The sequence below is a fragment of the Myiozetetes cayanensis genome, unplaced genomic scaffold, assembly GCF_022539395.1.
Source record: "Myiozetetes cayanensis isolate MyiCay16 unplaced genomic scaffold, myiCay2020 scf5-8, whole genome shotgun sequence".
Taxonomy (NCBI): Eukaryota; Metazoa; Chordata; class Aves; order Passeriformes; family Tyrannidae; genus Myiozetetes; species Myiozetetes cayanensis.
In genome coordinates, this window is record NW_026087742.1 from 24671215 (window position 1) to 24689434 (window position 18220).

The following is an 18220-nucleotide window of genomic DNA, read 5'->3' on the forward strand; positions in this document are numbered from 1 at the left end:
TGTATCTACTTTTTCAGAGCACCCAGAATGGAAAATCCTCTCTCTCCCTTGGGCTGTCCTTCCTGATGCCTGCCAGCAATGTTGTCCTGGAGCCACTCTGTATACATTTTGGTGTGGCAGCTCCCTCCACTCCCTCCCCAGCTTGCTTTGGACTTCATTAGCTAATTTTCCTCTTCTGATTATTAAGAGAAGCTTGACTGAGAAAGCAGTGTTAGCACTCTTTGTTTGTTTTCCTAGCACAGACCAATAAAAATCTGCACCTGGGCTTTTGATGGTATTTCCTTGCATCAATAACATTAAATGAGAAAATACTCCATCAGTGGAGATTCTGAGTTGAGACCATACTCAGTCAAGCACGTCCCACTGATTTCCTTAGTGGTGTAAGGCCGAGTGGCTTCCTGCGTTAGCACTGCTATTAATGAAGCATTGGAGGTGAATGAAAACGGTCAGATTTTGCATCATCTTTTCACGTAATTAGTCTTTGCATAAAGTGCCTTTGACCTCAGCAGGGTGGTTCCTGCCCAGCAGGCAGCGTCTGGCACTAACAGTTAAGGCTAGGTGATAGCTGAATGACATGGGCATAGAGGGACTGATGTATTTTCCAGAAATATTACTGTTTGGACTCACCTCTTCTTGCTTTTTATCATCCCGAAGGAGAACAATCTTGAGAGAATGTTATTTTTCTTAGAACAGTGTTAGTCACTCTGGCTTTTCAGCTCCAGGGGGCCACACAGAAAGGATGCTGGCTTTGCCGTGTTTGCAAGCATGGGGGTGCTCCTGCTGAGGATGTCAGGAAGCAGGAGGCTGCAGACAGGCACACTGCATCTGGTCAGAGAGCTCTCAGGGCTCGCTGAGCTCTTCAGCACTCACCTGTCCAAATTCCTGAGGTCTGTGGCTTTAGCACCTGAGAGGTACATTTGCACCAATACCAGTGTCAGATGCATGTTTTGGAGGAGCAGGCACCACACCCAAAATGCTTATTCATTGATGGCCACAGCTTACACGACAAACAGCAATATTAGCCCTCACTCCTAATGGGATAACTGGCTCATCTCTCCCTGCTTCCATCATTTCTCAGTGATGGATCCTTGTGCTGGGTCTGTAGAGTCCAGGTGGGCTCCAGCTAATCCTGACCATAGTTCTGCTCCTACAAAACACAAACCAGCAGATGGTCAAAAACTCAGGCTCATTAGTGCATTCCTGAAAAAATTTTGCATCAGGTTTTTGTTTTGTGAATTGGGCTGGGGCAGGGTACAGGGAAAGGAATTACAGGGAGGGGAGAGAATACCCTTGTATTACACTGGGCTGTAAATAGCAGCTGGAGAGAGGAAACTGAGAGCTGCACCAAACCATTGCTGGTCTTCAAGTCACTGAACCAGGGACACCAAGGGGCTGGTGAGGTCAGGCAACCTCTGTAAGTATTGCAGCTTCTGGCAGGTGTCAAAGATGGGTGATAAGTTTTGGTTAGGACTCTGTGAGGGTCATCCCATTAGGGACCATGGATTTGGGACACTTCTCATAGCACACATAGGGAGTCAGTAAAAGGGAAGGTTCCAAATGCAAAAATATAGAACGAAACACTCCACAGTGTGGGAGGAGAAGCTGTGCAGGGATCGGCTGTGTTGCCTCAGGCCACCTTGGACAAATTTAGCTTAGCTGAAAGGGGGTGGGGGGTGGATAACATGAATCACAAGATCCAGTGTAATAGGAGAGACATGGAAAACTTGATGCAGCAGAACAGTAGAACAGGAAGACCGATCCATTGAGGCATTTGCTGTATTTCTGAAGGTGATCTGTTGAGATAAACATTCTCCATGTAGCTCATTGTACAAGTTGACACAGTTTAAAAAAGTTAAGCGTTCCAACAGGTGTGGGAATGGACGGAGGTTTCAGCACTCCGGTGTTCTGTAGGGATGCAGCCCTCTGCATGACAACAAAGGGGCAGGGAACTCCAGACGCCGTGCACAGGCTGAGCTATAAATGTCTTGGCTTCTGTTATGATTTAAGGGACACCATCAGAGGAAAGCCATCTTTCCCACATGACATTGCTTAACATGTAAACTGAAGGCCACAGCAGGATTCCTGAAGGAAACTCTCCTGTAGGAACTGCTTTCAATTGTCATGTGTGGGGTTTTTTTTTCAAGCTTTGCAGAATGTACTTTGAGAAAGAAAATGAGCACAGTGAGAGGGAATTGGGATCATAAATCAACAGCATAAGAATGCACCATTCCCTCTCCTAGCAGGAGACAGAACAACCCTGGGGAGGAGCCCGTACCCGAAACAAACACAGCAGATGCCTTCAGGGCTGCACCAATACAGTGGAAACACAAGGAAAACTCAGCTTGTCCCGCTTTTCTTTCACCAGCTGCCCATGGGAAGGGAGCCTGGCTGTGCTGCTCTGCTGGCTTCTGCTTCCTGGCAGGTAGGGGAGACAGGCTGAACCAAACGGGCCTCTGGGGTCACTGCACTGTGAGAATGGTGAAAAATCAGCCTCTTTGCAGCAAATGAATGAATGCAAATTGTCTCAGGGCTTCCCTGCTGATATGGCTCTTGTGGTGTGGAAGGAGGAAATCCTATCATGCCAACTGCAGTTCTGCAAAAAGGACTTCCAGTAGGAGAGCTGGAAGCTGGGACACCTTTCTCACTGGACATGCACAGTATCTGCATTTCTGTCAATATAAAACCACACCAAGCCCACACTCTCCCACCTCTCCTGCCTCCCTTAAAAGCAACATGACCATCACAAAAGTTGCCATGGACCTGGACGCGGTGCTGGTAAATGAGTTCCTGCCACTTTCTGAGCACTGCTGTTCTCTCTGTTCCTGGTCTCACAAGCACAGAGGATCTGCCTGGTACTTCGTTGGGCTCGATTCAGCCCTCACACAAATTCTTTTTTGGGGGTGGGAAGGGGAGATCAATCCTGCAAGTATGGTTCTCACATGCCCAAGGCTTTTAACAAGGTCCAATTGCACTACTACTACGTCCCTCCTCCCAGTCCTGTCTCCCTGTTTCCACCATAATCCTGTTTTTGCAGCTTTCCCTGTGTTTTTATGATTGGTGAATCAGTATCTTCCTGGCATCCACCAGCCTCCTCACCACAATGCCCTCCTGAGTTGGGCTTGGGCTTGGAAGAGGTGCTGTTGTTTCCTATGCCTGCCCTCCACCCCACCAGAGAGTCAGGAATTGGTTTGAACATCTGTCAAAACTGCCAAATCCCTTAGACATAATGTGTAAACCTGGACTAGTAAATTCAGTCTTCCTGGATCCACCCTGGACTAGTAGAACTAGCAAGAAAAGCATCTCAGCAGACACTGTTTGCATGAGAAAGAAAATCCCCGAGGGCCGATGGGAAGGGCTGTGCTGACACCTGTGGAGGAGAGGCAGCTCTGGCTCTCTGCTCCAATCATATAATTCATTCCCCTTGATTTTCCTTTTTTTCCCCACACACTGTGTCACCCCACCTCTCATGGCTGGAGTCCAGGCCACTTCTCTTGGCCTCTTCCCATGCGCCACATCCCAGTGCTTCACTAGCACATAGAGAGGATGTCCTGTTCCCATGTCCTTCCTGGGCTGCTTACCTGCATCCACATGTGTTGCCTGGCTCAGCACACCATCCCCAGCAGCCCTGAGAGCTGTGACTGCTCCTGCCAACACTCACCGCTGTGGCTGCCCGCTGGTCTGTAGCTGGTTGGACCCTTTGCACAGCCCGGATGGCTGAGATTTGTCGCACCCAGTTTCCCCCAGTGGGGAACTTCCGTGGTGACCTGCACTCCTTGCCCATCCTGGAGCTCCTCAGTCAATGCCAGGCATGGGGCTGTTGGTCCTTTTCCGTGGGGCAGTGGCTGGAAGGATGTGGCGCTACCTCGATGCAAATTGCAGTGAGCGAGTGGCAGCTGCGCAGCAAGGACTCGATGCTACTGCTCCTGGTGACAACGTCAGCGCTGAGCGTGAGCAGCACCAGTGCCCTGAATACAGATGCAGAAAGAAGCCTGAAATATTTAACCAGTGCTCTTATGTAGCCCCTGAACTGAGAATGCACTGCATCTTCTCCTAAATACCCTTCTCGGCCAGCGGCCTCTCACTCACCCTTTGACATCACGAGCATTTGGAAAGCAGCTGCTCCCACCAGCATTGCAGGAGACTGAAAAGCTGCATTTGCTCCTCTCTCCTTCCGTTGCCACAGGACTGATCCTAAGAAAGAATCTCCCTTTTGTTTATTACTGAGCCAGTCATAGCCAGCCCTTCCCTGTAAAGCCTCCTGAAAACACCATGTTGGTTCCTTACCTGTTAAAGCCTTTCTGCACCTGCCAATGTAAGTTTTCTGTCTCCAGCCAAATGCAAACCATTTTTCATTACTGTGTGGGCCCCAAATCTGTTGTCTCCAGCAGAAACAGCTTCCACTGACCAACCTGTTCCTAGGCCTAGTGCCATAAAACAAAAGTCTCAAAAGAGGAATGAGGTGTAACTGAGATTGTCCAAAGACTCCGCAGCTGGAGTATTCACCCAGTATTCCAAAGGCTGCTAACAAACACCAGCATCCAAAACAACTTCCATGGAGTAAAAATGCTCCCAAACAACCTGGGTTTTGCCAGTAAGCACCAACTTCCTTCTGAACACTCTGGCCTGGCAAAAGATTTGGTTACAGCAGTGAGCTGCAAAAGGGAAGAGGAGGAGGGCATGGCTACTGTTATGCCATAGGAAACAATCATAGAATTGTTTAGGTTGGAAAGGACCTCTAGGTTCCCCAAGTGCAACCATTAACCCAGCACTGCCAAGCCCCTCACTAAACTGTGTCCCCAGGTGCCACATCTACATGTCTTTTAAATACTGCCAGGGATGGTGGGTGACTCCACCACTTCCCTGGGTAGCCTGTTGTGGGGTTTGACAACCCCTTCCATGAAGAATTTTTTACCTAATACCTAATCTAAACCTCCCCTGGTGCAACTTGAGATCATTTCCTCTTGTGCTGTTGCTTGTTACCTGGGAGAAGAGACTGATCCCCACCTCACCACAACCTCCTTTCGGGTAGTTGTAGAGGGCAGTAATGAGGGAGCTGATGGGCTGGTGAGAGAGGGGTGAATACCTCTTGCTTCCTCTCAAGCTCACGTGCTGTTCCCACCGCACATCTGACCCCACCTCACTCCCTGAAGCCCCAGCCTCCCCCTGGCAAGACCTGCCACATGTTCCTCTGTCAGCAGCAGGCGTCTGGACCCGTGACCGCTCAGCACTTGGAGGTGGTGTAAAGCACAGGGACTTCAAGCAGCAAGTTACAATGAACAGTCCTGTTCTAGGTCATGGGTTCACCAGTTTCTGAAAACTTTGCTTAGGGAAAAAAATCCACCAACCAAAATCCAATCCAAGCTCCTCCATCCCTCTGCTTAGCAATCCATTACATTCTAGGTTCCCAGGGCCACACCACCGTAACACAGGGCCCGTGGTTCCTCTGCTGGTACAGGTGCTTGTGTTCTGCCAGGCAGCTCTGCCTGGGGACAAGGGTTTGTTTGCCCACGGTCACATTTTGTCACTCTGTGTCAAGCAGGGGGGCTCTGCAGCCTGCCCTGGACTTGGGTAGGCTGCCCCACTGCAGCTCTCTGACAGAGCACCCTGGTCACCATTGCTGTGCTGCAGTCACTTAGAAGCTTCCACACGGGAAGAGGTTGTTCATTCCCCACTTACCTTGTCATGGAGGACCCAGCCTTACTTCTGGAGTATGTGAGCAGAGACAGGTGATGCAGAGAGCAGGCAATCCCTGGAAGAGAAGGCTTTAACTCCACTGACTGCATGCATACTCAGAGGGCAATAGGACACACCAAGAAAACATCTGTTCCAGGACATCAGGACTTAGGTGAGTGTGCAGCAAGATCCAGGGCTGCATCCTTGCATTGACCAAAGGCAGGTGTTTGCCACGAAAGTCCAGACACTCAGGTGTGCTGTCTCCTGTGATGAGCACCAGCAGGAGTTTGTTTGGGGGACTGGTCTCTGCTCCAAAGACTTGGCATTGTATGACACTCACACCCAGACAGGAGCCTGGATTTCCTGCTGTGCCCTGTGAGGCACTGATATTTACACACCTCCTTTCCTACAGACCTCAAATTTGGCAGCAGCTCAGGTCTGACCCTGCAGCCTTTGTGCACAACTGCTTTAGCAAAGCCAGCAGAGAGGGAGCAGCCCTGGCCCTTGCCAGGAACACCACCCTGAAATACTAGTGAGGGAAGACAGGACAATGACCCAGCCAAGCCCTTCTGAGAGCCAGGGGAGGGAAGCAAGGTTCAAGACTGGCTAATGAGGTTGTGTACCATCTGCTGGGCTCGCCGTCTCCAAGCAACTGGACTTGGAGCTTCACACACAAACTGCAGCGCTCCTGCTCTTCTCCCCTCCGTAGTCTGTGGCTCGCTTCCCTCCTTCTCCTTTGTGGTTCTTGTTCTTCTCCCACAGAAAGCAAATTAGACCTTACCACCAGCAGCCTGAAAGCTGCCACCTTCCAGATAACAAATGGTGCCAGTAGCCTTGACACTGACTTTTAATTCCAAGGCAGATGGCTGGTAGTTCAGTCGATAAAGACAAAGCACATCAGCGGAGCAGACTTTTGTACTGCATTCAGCTTGGTCCTGCTTTGCACTTGGATTAGCATTTTAAGTCATTCAAAGGCGATGGTGACCGACAACTGAGTGGATTTGAACCTGGTTTGCAGATGGGTCTCAAGCAGTATTTTCTCACAGGGAACAGTGACAGAATGCCCATTCCCTGGAAGGTTTTGTGGGGACTGGCTCTTGATGCAAACGTGTTTTAAAGGGCTGATTGGAATATAAAACTCTAGGAGTCCCATTGGCAATGCTTGCAGGAGTTACAATAGGAGGGAGTGATGGATAAACTGGACAACAGCAGTCTCCACACAGAAGGATGAATGCAATCCTTAGGTAAGGAGACAGACAGGCACCAGCTGCAAGATGCTCTCTAGTGCCTTTATTTGACACTGGGGAGACTGCTGAGGAAACTTCTGTCTCTTTTTCGTACCCACTGCTTAATGAAGGTGTTAAAAACAATGGCAGAGGGGATACAATTGGAAATACTACAAACATGCAAAGGACCTGAAGATCCCCTTTCAGTCAGCTTACCAAGAAGTTATGAGGTATCTGAGTCCTGGTCAAGGGGCTCTGACATTCAGAAGGAGACTTGAGACTGAAGCTGAGGGTTGCTGTGCAAAAAACCAGCACATAAAAAGTTTATAGTTTGCATTCGTGGGGAGAGAAGTTCAGAAGAGACAGGAGGCCCCAGGGCATGTGCATCTAGAAAAGTGCCCAAGGATGACTAACCACCACCCCAAATCAGTGAGGATTGTGATGAACTCCCCCCATCAGAGGCAAGCTTTAAATCAATACACTCACCTAGAGAGGTGCTGTAGTTCAGGCAGCGATGCCTTTGCAGGTGTAACTGGCCACCTTTAACACCAGGGACCAGACAGGCTGAGCAGAGCAGCCCCAGTCTCAGCAAACGAGCTGGATGCAGCCCCAGCACTGGTGACCTTGTGGGAACAATGCAAGTGAAGGGACAGCAGCCACCGCTCACCTGTGTTGCTTCTGGGGTGGCCAGGCTGTCGGTGGCTGCCTGGCCCCCTCATCCTGGTGCCCCAGAAGAGCAGGGGCTGACCAAACCAAGCCCAAAGATTGTGTCAGGGAGCCGAGGTGGGCTGGCACCTGCTTCAAGGGCACCCAGGAAGGGCAGGAACAGCCCCCGAACTGCATGTGTCGGCAACCCGAAGAGGACTGCAGGGTAAGGCAACACTTACTGTGCGGCAATACTTACTGTCCTGTCCCTGCCGGCTGCCTGGGGCAGGGGAAGCCTCGCTCTGCAGGAAGCACCGGACTTCACACCTTCAGTCCTTTAAGGCACTGGCCAGACTGGCACTTCTCCAGTCCCGGCTGAATTTGGGCATGGGGGCCTTTCAGCTAAACCAAGGTCTCTCTCTGAGCTGCTCTCTGGAGGCATCTCTCCCTATGCCTCTGCAGTGCAGCCCTTCCCACCCACCTCTCAGTTCTCCTGGAGGGACTCCGGGGTGGAGGCTCTGGCCTGGAGCCCAGCAGAGGTTTCGTGGGGACAACCGCGGCTTGTGGCACACGAACAAACCGAGAGGAGCCTCTTTGCAATATAAATTTGTTTTTATTGAAGCAGCAGTCACATGACCTCGCGTCTAGCCTTTAGGATAGCGACAGAATGGATTCGGCCAGGTCAGCCAGCCCAAAAAAGGATTATTTTTTTTTTTTCTTTTTTCTTTTTGCGCTAATAGACATGTCATGTTTAATACATACATTATCCAGTACCGGAAACCCAACTCAGAGATAGCTACGTGCTGATTTGCTGGAGGAACGGTCCACTGGACGTGGTCTCGACAAACTTTACAGATCACCACCAAATAACATTACTAATGGGACCCAATGATTAAAAAAGAAACAACCCAAACAACCATGAGTGCAGGATTCAAGCCAGCAGTTTACACAGGTTAAGTTTGTATCTATAGGTGGACGGTAAAGGAAGATTAGTTGGTTTCAATTTGAAATATTTATGTCCCAGGGTTCCTCTCTCCATCAAATCAAACAAATAGACAAGCTGGCATCTCTTGAAAAATAGCATGGAATAACACAGCTCATTTAAGAAAACATGCTCATTTCTTGTGGTTTTTCTTTTATTATTACAAAGATTCACGTCCACCTATTCTTGCAGAGTGGAAAGAGGCGTGAGGGTGAGGTACAAGGGGCAGAGAAGGGAGAGAGGAGGAGGAAAGAAAGGGGCAATTTTTTGAAATAAAGACCACACACTTGGTATTTTTTAAATTTCATTTCCAGGCTAACCTACTTTTTATTTAATGCAAATTACAGTACCAGTTAACTATTTCCGAACCGAGTCACACAGAACAAAACGTATTTACAAGGGGAATGGGGCGGGGGAAATAATAAAACATTAAGCATACTTTCCACAAAAAAAGTTTATATTTAAAATGAAAAAAAAAAAAAATCAGTCACAGAGGCATTCAAGTAGTAATAATGTTATACAGGTTTTGCTTTTCCTTTAAATCAAGACAGATTTGCACAAGTGTATGCAATAGTTTGTATACAACCCACAGTCCTTAATATATATATATTTAGATTTCTGTTTTTAAGATGGAAGTGGTCACGCTAATTGGTGTGTACAGGCCCAAGTGATCCATCAGCAACACATTAATGAACGCAAATTTTACAGGCAAGCAAATTATATATATATAAATATATTTTATATATATATATTAAAAATAAATTGAGAAAGACCAACACAAGGAAGCTACTTTTCTCGAGCTAACCCCTTAGGTACTGTTTTCCTTTCCTGTCGTTTTGCCATTATTGCAGTGTTGCAAAACGAAGCCAACTACGACCAGAACCGGCCGAGAGCCCCGTGGAAATCAGCTGCCACCCCAGGGGTACCCGCTGGCAGTCTCCGAAAGGCAGAGCCTGGACCGAATACCCTACTGTGCTTTTCCTCATCGGCTTTTCCTTTTTCTCCGCGGTGGCTGAGGTTCCTAGTACAGGAGTACGAGTCTGACAGGCTGCTTGACTTCTGTTTTTCCAAGTACTGAAAACTGGGGAGGGGGGAATTTTAAGTTGCAAGGTGCAAGCACCTGTCATTATTTTAGGTAGAGCTTGGCTTCGAAATAAGGGGACAGAGTGTTCAGGGATCTTTTACCAGCCAATTTTCTTTTGCAGGTCATTATTTTTTTCCCTAGCAAGGTAGATAAGTTTAATATTAAACAACACCAGTGTCTTGATCGGGTGCCCATTGGGGGAGACAGACTGCAACCGAGCCCGGCTCAGAGACCCACACTACAGCACAGGGCTGACGTAAGGGACACACATCAAGACCACACTGGGTTAAAAAACAAGCCCGAAAGAGAGTAAAAGAAGAGAGGGACAGCTCTGAGCAGACTGTCACCAACAGCTTGGCATCACTGACCTTCGTGTCACCAGAAAGAAAGTGCAGCCTCTGCTTCACTGGAATGAACACGAGATGCTTCGAAATAAAACAGCAACCTTTGGTTTGGTAAAGAGTTACGTGTTTTCCCATTCAAGACAATCTTATGTGGAATACTAACAAGGTAGTAGAACACAAGCAAACTAGTTTTAGAAACAAGGCCTTCGTGCTGGGCACAAGAAATCAAGAGTCATGTTAAACTTATCTCAAGAAAACAAAAGTGACTTGGGGGGGAGGGATGTGGGGGAAAAATAGGGAGAAGAAAGGGAACAGAAAGTCCTCCCAGTAGAAAAAACCACCGCAGTCTCCTACAGCGATGCCCCTGCTCCCACCGCAGCCAAATGGCTCCGAGCGCAGCAACCCTGTGGGATGTGGGGGGTTTCCCTCCCTGGGGGTCCTTTCCGCTCGCTGAGCCCAGCTGCTGCCCCCGGCACAGCCGCAGGGAGGGTGGAAAGGCCAAGCCTCCTGGAAGCTGCTACAGCCCAGAGGGCTTCTGGGCACAGGACTGAGGGGAAAGACAAGCAAAGTCTAAATGAGCTCTGGGGCAAGTGTCTGAACAAGATCAGTCACTGCTAGTGGGAGGAGGAAAGGGCAGGGTGGGCAACTTGGAGACTTCCAGAACAAAGCCACGGCTCCAATGAAATGCATGACGGTGGAGACGGTTTCCTTTCGCTCCGCTACTGATCAGGGTATCACCGAAACCTTACAGCACTCAAAGAGTTAGAAAGCGGGAGGGGGCGCAAAGATGCGGGTTTGGGGTGGGAGACATCGTTAATAAAGAAGGAGGAGAAAAAAATAAAAGGGAAATAAAATTCAAAAAATCATGGAAGCGAAGGCACTCCAAACTATATAGATACACTATACATCGCTAGAGTTATTGTTACAATAATACAGGCCGGTACCTACTGTACAGAGTTAAAACTATATGGCTTTAAAAAGCTCGTCTACATTTTGTCTGATTATTAAACAGAATCACTGCCCTGAACGGTAACTTTTTGCTCATTAATAACAGTTCCTGGGTCCACATATTTACATACAAAACAATAAAACTCAAAATTCAAAAACAACCAAAAATAATAATGTACAAGCTTGAATTTGGTGAGGAGCTTTGTTTTTGTTGTTGTTTTTTTTTTTTTTTCCTGTGATTTTTTTGTCTTTTTTTTTTCTTCCTTATTTACAAAAAAGGTTGTTCAAAGACCTGGATCTAACTTGTATAAAAGAGTGTGTGATCCTGCTATGATCCTTGAAAACAGAAATAAAACCAGAGGGGCGCCCCTGACCCTCCCCCCCGCCTAACACACACACGAGACACACACAGACGCTGGCACAGTCACAAAACCAGAGAGAAACGCTCTTAACTCCCCTCCACCAGTCCTAAACAAAAAAAAAAAAAAAAAAAAAAAAAAAGAAAAGCCACATTTCCTGGCACAAGCAGCAATTTTTCTTTGATAGTTTTATTACTTTGTTTTTTAAAGACTCGGTAATTTACTGCCTCCAAGTAACAGCGCCTGTGGCCAGTGCTTCAGCAGTCTTGCCTATACAGCAGATCCATACCCTGCCACTGTCCTACTTTTTGAGTCTCCCGCATGGATTTGGATCACTGGGTCAACCAAGCCCCTTTACTTACCTTTCAGGACACTGACTAGCCGAGCGCATGCGTTAAGACGCTCTTCAGCCCTTTCTATTAAGCTGCAGGTAAGGATTTGGAAAGCCTTCTGTTTCTCAACGTGGGTGTGCTTTCCTTTGCAGCCAGCCAGAATGCAATGACAGCTAAAAAGCTTTAAAACCTTTTTTTTTTGTGTGTGTGCCCAACAGCAAATGGCCGCGGGGTATAACATGAGGGTTTATCGGTTTCACGGTAGGTGGTCACTCACCTCTTCAAACAGCTCCTGCCTTCCCAAACCCTCCATGTGTCAGGCAGGAGGGAGAAGGCAGGGCTTTTATCAGTTCCAGGGCTGCTAAGAGACAGTTTCCAAAAAAATCCCACGTCCACAGCACAAAAGGTACAAGAAGAAACGCACCGAGCTCGTGACAAAGCCCCTGCCGCCCCTGCGGCGGCTGAACTCGCCAAAGCCACCACCGCTGGTCACCCCCAGGCCACATGGAGGTCCGCGTGCTCCCGAAAAGCAACTGCTTGCCTTAGAGATCCGCAGGTCGGTAACAGCTCGGTAAGCACCAAAGGCGACTACAGTTTCTCTGAAGGAGGAGATAAGGCTGGAGCGGACACCAACCGCAAGCCTACCACAAGATCAGGTCTCCAAAAGTCTCGTTTCCGGCCGCTCCCCTGACCCTTTCGCGAGGAATATTGCTTTGACTTCAGGAAGAGAGACGTGGATGCTTGCACCACACGCTGTCGCAGGGAGGAAACCCGGACCCTGAACTGATGGACTAGAACAAGCATTCACCTCACGCTTCAGTCAGATTGATTTGAGATCGTAGACAAAAATAAAAAAAGCAGTACTGTATCTATGTATACATGTATATATTTATATAATATATATACACACACACTCATAGAGCCAGCTTTCCTACAAGTCAGCAGGTACAAATTACCGTCAAGAGCATTCGGATGTGTATTTTAATATTCTAACATAACGGCGACGTGGCAACATGCATCAATAAATAGAGATCAAAAAAAAAAAAAAAAAAAGGCAAGAGATTAAAAAAGATGAAATTAAATACAGATTCTAGCTGTGGATTTAAAATCAGAACTATCAGCGAATGTGGCATCCTGCAAGTTAAAACTGCAGTTAAAAAAATATTACAAAATAAACCAGTAGCCTGTTAACAGTTCACATTATAACCCCTGGTGTCCTTTTCCTGTATGCACCTCGGGAAAGGGAAGCCTGTTCAAATCAAGAGCCGGGGAGGGGCGGGGAGAGAAAAAAACCCAACCAAACAAGCTTTCACAGTGGCCACTTTCCGAAAAGTCCCTTAACATCCACCAGCTGGGCCCCCGCCCCTGCTGAGGATTTTGTTCGTCCGCTCTTCTCTGCTGAAGCCGGAGCTGAGCGTCCTCCTTGCCCTGCGGGAGCTCCGGCTGGGCAAAGGGGCTGCTTCGGCAAAGCCAACCGCTGGTGTTGGTGCATGTGTGTGTATTATATTATATATCACCCACTCGGGAAAGGCTCTTCCCATATGAAGCTGTAGATTTCTTCATCGCTAGCACTGATTTTTAAAATGAAAGGCTTCCACTAGCGGCTCAAGCCTTAGACACACGGCAAACCCTCCCCCCCACCCCATGGCAACCTATTTTCCTACCACGTCGCCTGCTCCCCATGCCAAGCCGGGGCAGTTCTTCAGATAACCTGGGATATGGATTTGCTGACAAGAAACGCTGAGCTCTGTTGAATGACCCCTGCTAAGCTCCCGACCAAATTCAAGCTGTGCACTACATCAAAGTCCGAAACTTCACTTAAAAAGAAAATAAAAAAAGAGGGTTAAAAAAAAAAACTTCAGCAGAGAATGAGGTTTGGGGTATTTTTGTTTTGTTTTGTTTTTTTCCTTCTTTCTGTCGTGGGAGGGGGTATGAGGCAAGAGTCCTGGTTCTGAAGTACACAACAGCAAACTTCCAACATGAAGAGATTGTCGAGGGGAGAGACATTGGTGTGTTGTATTGCTCCGCTTTCCCTCCTCCCCCCACCTAGTCCCCTGCCCTGGACACCCTGCAGAGTGAGAATACAATGAAACTGGTTTGTATTTATAGATATTTTACAAGGTTAAATAAGAACAACAATAATAATAATAAAAAATTGAACACTAAAATGAACAGGTTGGTTGGTTTGTTGTTTTGTTGTTTTTTTTTTTTTCCTCTTTTTAATTTTCTTTCCAAATGTGACCAGTGTTGCTGAGCAAGACTCAAATTACTGGTGATTTTTCCTGTGCAGCTGGCTGCTTGGTACTGGTTCAGGTGGAGTTGGAGGCTGATGCTGTAGCTACACTATTGGTCTGAACTCGTTCTCCTGCGTTAACATCTGCAAACAACAGACGAGAAGGGAAGAGAGATAAAACAACCAGCATTACCTCCAAAATAGAGACATTTCAAACAACAACTACAACATTCTCTACACAGGGAAACCCACCAAGATGCTGTTTAGTTAGGATGCTTTCCTGCCTTCAGGGGTGCAGATGAAACAATGTAATCTGGGGAGAGGGGAAAGATGGCCTTTAAGCAGGACAAAGGCAATCTGGAGGGCTGAGGGCTGGCATGCAAACACCCAGCTGGGCTCCAGCAGGTTCTGCAGTACCTGAGCAGCAGCAAGTCACCTGTGTTACATTCCCCTAATTCTAACTGCACGACAAGGCACTCTGGCGTGGCCAAAGCCAACAAGTCAAGTGTCTGCGGTCACTACAAGGTCTCACACTGGTGCTGAAGCTTCATATTGTTAGCCCTTCTTATAACAAAGTTGCCTATTAATTGGGTGAATGGCACAGACAAGGAACACGACAAGCCTGCTGAAACAGTTTGTATGCTACTCTATAACTCATGCACTTGCTGCTTTAGAAAACGTCTTTCAAATTTACTACTTTATTCTGTGTTGCTCAACCCAAGTTGGATTTGCCACCCTCTGAACTGCTGAAGCAGATTAACATCAAGGCCTGAAGCCAGTAACAAGGTTTACACAAGCACATGGCATCATTAGAGGATTGGGTCTCCAACACCTTCTCTTCTCAGGGAGGGACAGGTTTCATAGAGACAAATCACAGGATCAAGGGCACATGTCAAAGTGTGTTCCAATAAAACAGTGTTTGCAAAGAAATACCAAAAGGGAATTTACTGTAACTGTGTTTTCATAGGCCACATGCATCAAGTATTTTCTATAAAAAAAGATATAAAATGTTTGCAGTGTTAGAAGAGTTGACAGGGGAAAAAAAAGCACCAATTTCACCTGGAATCATTTTACCTAGAATCTGATTAGTCAAGGCACAAAGAAGTAAGTGGATGAACATCTAAACATGTAAAATACGGAATGGGAAAAAGATATTAAATGAGGTTTCCTACGGGAGACCTCCACACATTTTGACTGCTTTATTTAAGTAAGGTTAACTGCAAAGCTATCGAAACTGCAACAGCAAAAAACCTTCAGGAAGACTTTATCTCAGTACAGAAGAGGACAGACTGGGCAAACAGTGTATTCCAAAAGACATGTGGAAAGGGCTTATAGAAGAATCTATTTACTGACCTCAGACTGAAGGACTGTATGACTAGCACAGGTACTAGACATGACAAAATACAGCTGGTGGGTGGGGGGTGCAGTAACATTCCCCCTGTATGGAAGAGCTTGCAGGGCAATGCAGCTGGACACTGCTCTACAGTCCCCTAGTAATGAAACGCCACTCCTCCTCTGCCACACTCACCTGACCACAGCTGGAAATGCAACCATGAGCAAAGGCAATGGGATGAATCATAGAATGGTTTGGGTTGGAATGCACTTTCAGGATCATCTAGTTCCACTCCTCGTCATGGGCAGGGACACCTTCCACTGGACCAGGCTGCCCAAAGCCCCGTCCAAACTGACCTTGAACGCTTCCAGGGATGGGACATCCACAACTATTCTGAACAACCTGTTCCACTGCCTCACAGTAAATAATGTCATCCTAATATCTAATCTAAACTTGCCCTCTTTCAGTTTTAAGCCATTCCCCCACGTCCTATGACTACACGCCCTTGTAAAATGTTCCTCTGCAGCTCTCCTGTAGCCCCCTTTAGGTCCTGGAAGGTGCTCTAAGGTCTCCCCAGAGCCTTCTCTTCTTCAGGTTGAACAGCCCCAACTCTCTCAGCCTGTCTTCACAGAGGAGATGCTCCAACCCTCCAATCATCTTCATCACCCTCCTCCGGACTCTCTCCAGCAGGTTCACATCCTTATGCTGGGGACCCCAGAGATGGACACAGTACTCCAGGTGGGGTCTCACAACAGTGGAGAAGAGGGGTAGAATCAACTCTCCCAACCTGCTGGCCGTGCTTTTGATGCAGCACAGGATATGCTGCAGGCTCATGTCCAGCCTCCTAACAGACAACACCCCCAAGTCCTTCTCCTCGGGGCTGCTCTCAAACCATTCTCTGTCCAGCCTGTATTTGTGCTTGGGGTTGCCCTGACCCAGGTACAGGATGTACAGGACCTGTGCCAACAGGGTTCTTGGCCCTGTTGAACTTCATGAGGTTCGTACAGGCCCACCTCTGAAGCCTGCCAAGGTCCCTCTGGATGGCATCCCTTCCTTCCAGCGTGACAACCACACCACACAGGCTGTCTAGAGATGGGCAGCACTTGCTGAGTCACAAATTAAGTAACACACGCAACTGCGACAAAAATAGGAAATCAAACAAACAGCAGCATCCAGAAACACAACGGACAAGTGGGAAGAGAGGGTGATTTCTACTTGAAAAGGAAATGCTGTGAGGAGTGTGTGGGAAGAAAGGCAAATTGTCCTGTGGGCAGAAGATGCCAGACGACTGCTCTGGGATTTTCCCATTCCTTTTCATCTCATGCCAAATTAACTGCATCCCCTCCCTCATGAAGGAATGACCACCATGATAAAAAAACACCCTCATACAACTGAAGGCCCAAGGTAGCATGACGACAATACCAACGTTACTTGGGAAGCTAGCCTTGCAGGCAAGACACATCCTCCTATCTGGAGAATTTCCGTGAAGGAGCAATTCCCAAATCCCACATGCATGCAGACCAATGATGACTACAGAAATCAAAAGTGACCCAGCAAGCCAGACAACATTTTCCGCACTTCAAACTCTCACTGTGCCTGTTCTAGATTAATTTTCCAGTATGGACAAACTCCAGTTAATGCAACATCTGCTGGCAGTGCCTGATGCGAGCAGTCCAGCTGGAGTCTGTATTGCTGGCAGAGGATTTCCTCTGTATGTGTACAGAAAGTGCTTGTATTTCATTTGCTGATATAAAATGTGTCTTTTGATCTCCATTTCCTGAAGACAGCAGAGGCTGAAATCGTCATCATTACATTGCCACTGCACAGAGATAAAGCAAAAAAGAGGAGGGGATGGAGCTCCATGTAATACATGCTCCTTTTCTGTCATCACTCTAATAGGGGACTTCCTGAGAAATATATATGCCATATGTTAAAAGAAAGTAAGTCAGGTGATGCAGCTGAACAATATATAGAAGTTCCCCCAGGCTGGGACAGAGTGCAGAGCAAGTTCAAGGCTGTACTTGCTCCCAGCCCACAAGAAAATGCAGTATTTTGACACTGCAGCTCATTCATTGACTCTGCATTGACAGAACATTTCAGGAATGAAGAGGGGCTTGTTCCAGCATCTCTTTGCTGAAGCACTGGAAAAAGAGCACAACTGGAGTATGAGGTTCTCTGGACACTGATTTACTTCTTCTCCTCACGAGAAATCAGTATTTGGGCATAACAGAAGGAAATCTAGGCCTTCAGCAATGCTGGTAAAAGACATCTGCTTTGCAAAGCAGTGGCCTGTGCCGCTGCCAAAGCCCTGCTGAGGAGCACAGCCAGGAGCTGGATGCAGCTCTCTGGCACAGGACAGATAAGTATCCATCAGACTGCGGCTCCAGGTCAGGGCAGCCTCTTTGTCCTAAACCACCCACCTGACACCTCTGCCTGTGCAGGCAAGGAAGAGTCACCAGGGCTTAAGTGTCAGCTGCTTCCGAAAGTTCTTTCCAACAGAGGGCAAAAGCATTCTCTCATCATTGCAGAGAACCTCCTCCAAGTCAGCTTTTCCCTCTGAGGAATGCCTCAGCTTTCTTGGAGGGTACGTGACACTCCTCAGAAACCTCCCGGAAAGCAAAGACAGGGCTACAGTTCAGAGAATGACAGAGACGCCAGCTCAGTCTGAGAAAGCCCATTAGCACTAATGACAGCATTAGCTGGTTGGATTTGTAATGCTGACAGACCGTGCTGCTCATCTGCAAAGATACAGAAACAAAGCTACCACCAGCAGGGGAATCCTCCCAAGACAGCTGAGGAGGCAAGCGGAAGGAGAAGGAAAAGCCCGGTTTTCCCATTGTGCCTGCCTGTGGATGTAGAAATCCAGGCTCTGAGCAAAACTGGCAAGAGCAAAATGTGCAAGTTTTACTTCTCTGGCATGGATTCATCCCTGTGCTCAGCTTGTAGAAGCCTGAGTGAATTGTTTGCCTATATTCTCCTGGTTAAGAAATTAAAAGTTTTCCAAAATTCCTTCAATGGGAATACCACAAAAGCACTAAATCTTATTTTATAGGGCACTGTG

At 47.6% G+C, this 18220-nt stretch overlaps 2 protein-coding genes across 6 annotated transcripts in view; one reads left to right on the forward strand and one right to left on the reverse strand.

The window, feature by feature from the left end:
* CFAP91 (cilia and flagella associated protein 91) overlaps positions 1-265 on the forward strand; it is a 29954-nt gene extending 29689 nt beyond the window's left edge. For 3 of the 4 annotated variants that reach the window (XM_050332942.1, XM_050332946.1, XM_050332945.1), the window contains exon 18: positions 18-265. The gene's annotated coding sequence lies outside the window, so the exon portion shown is untranslated. The remainder of the gene's footprint in view (positions 1-17) is intronic. The other variant, XM_050332947.1, reaches the window with a different exon arrangement.
* Positions 266-8137: 7872 nt separating this feature from the next.
* GSK3B (glycogen synthase kinase 3 beta) overlaps positions 8138-18220 on the reverse strand; it is a 151293-nt gene continuing 141210 nt past the window's right edge. For both annotated transcript variants that reach the window (XM_050332951.1, XM_050332950.1), the window contains one exon: positions 8138-13970. In XM_050332951.1, coding sequence (XP_050188908.1) covers positions 13903-13970 — 68 coding nt within the window. In that variant the 3' untranslated portion in view covers positions 8138-13902. The remainder of the gene's footprint in view (positions 13971-18220) is intronic.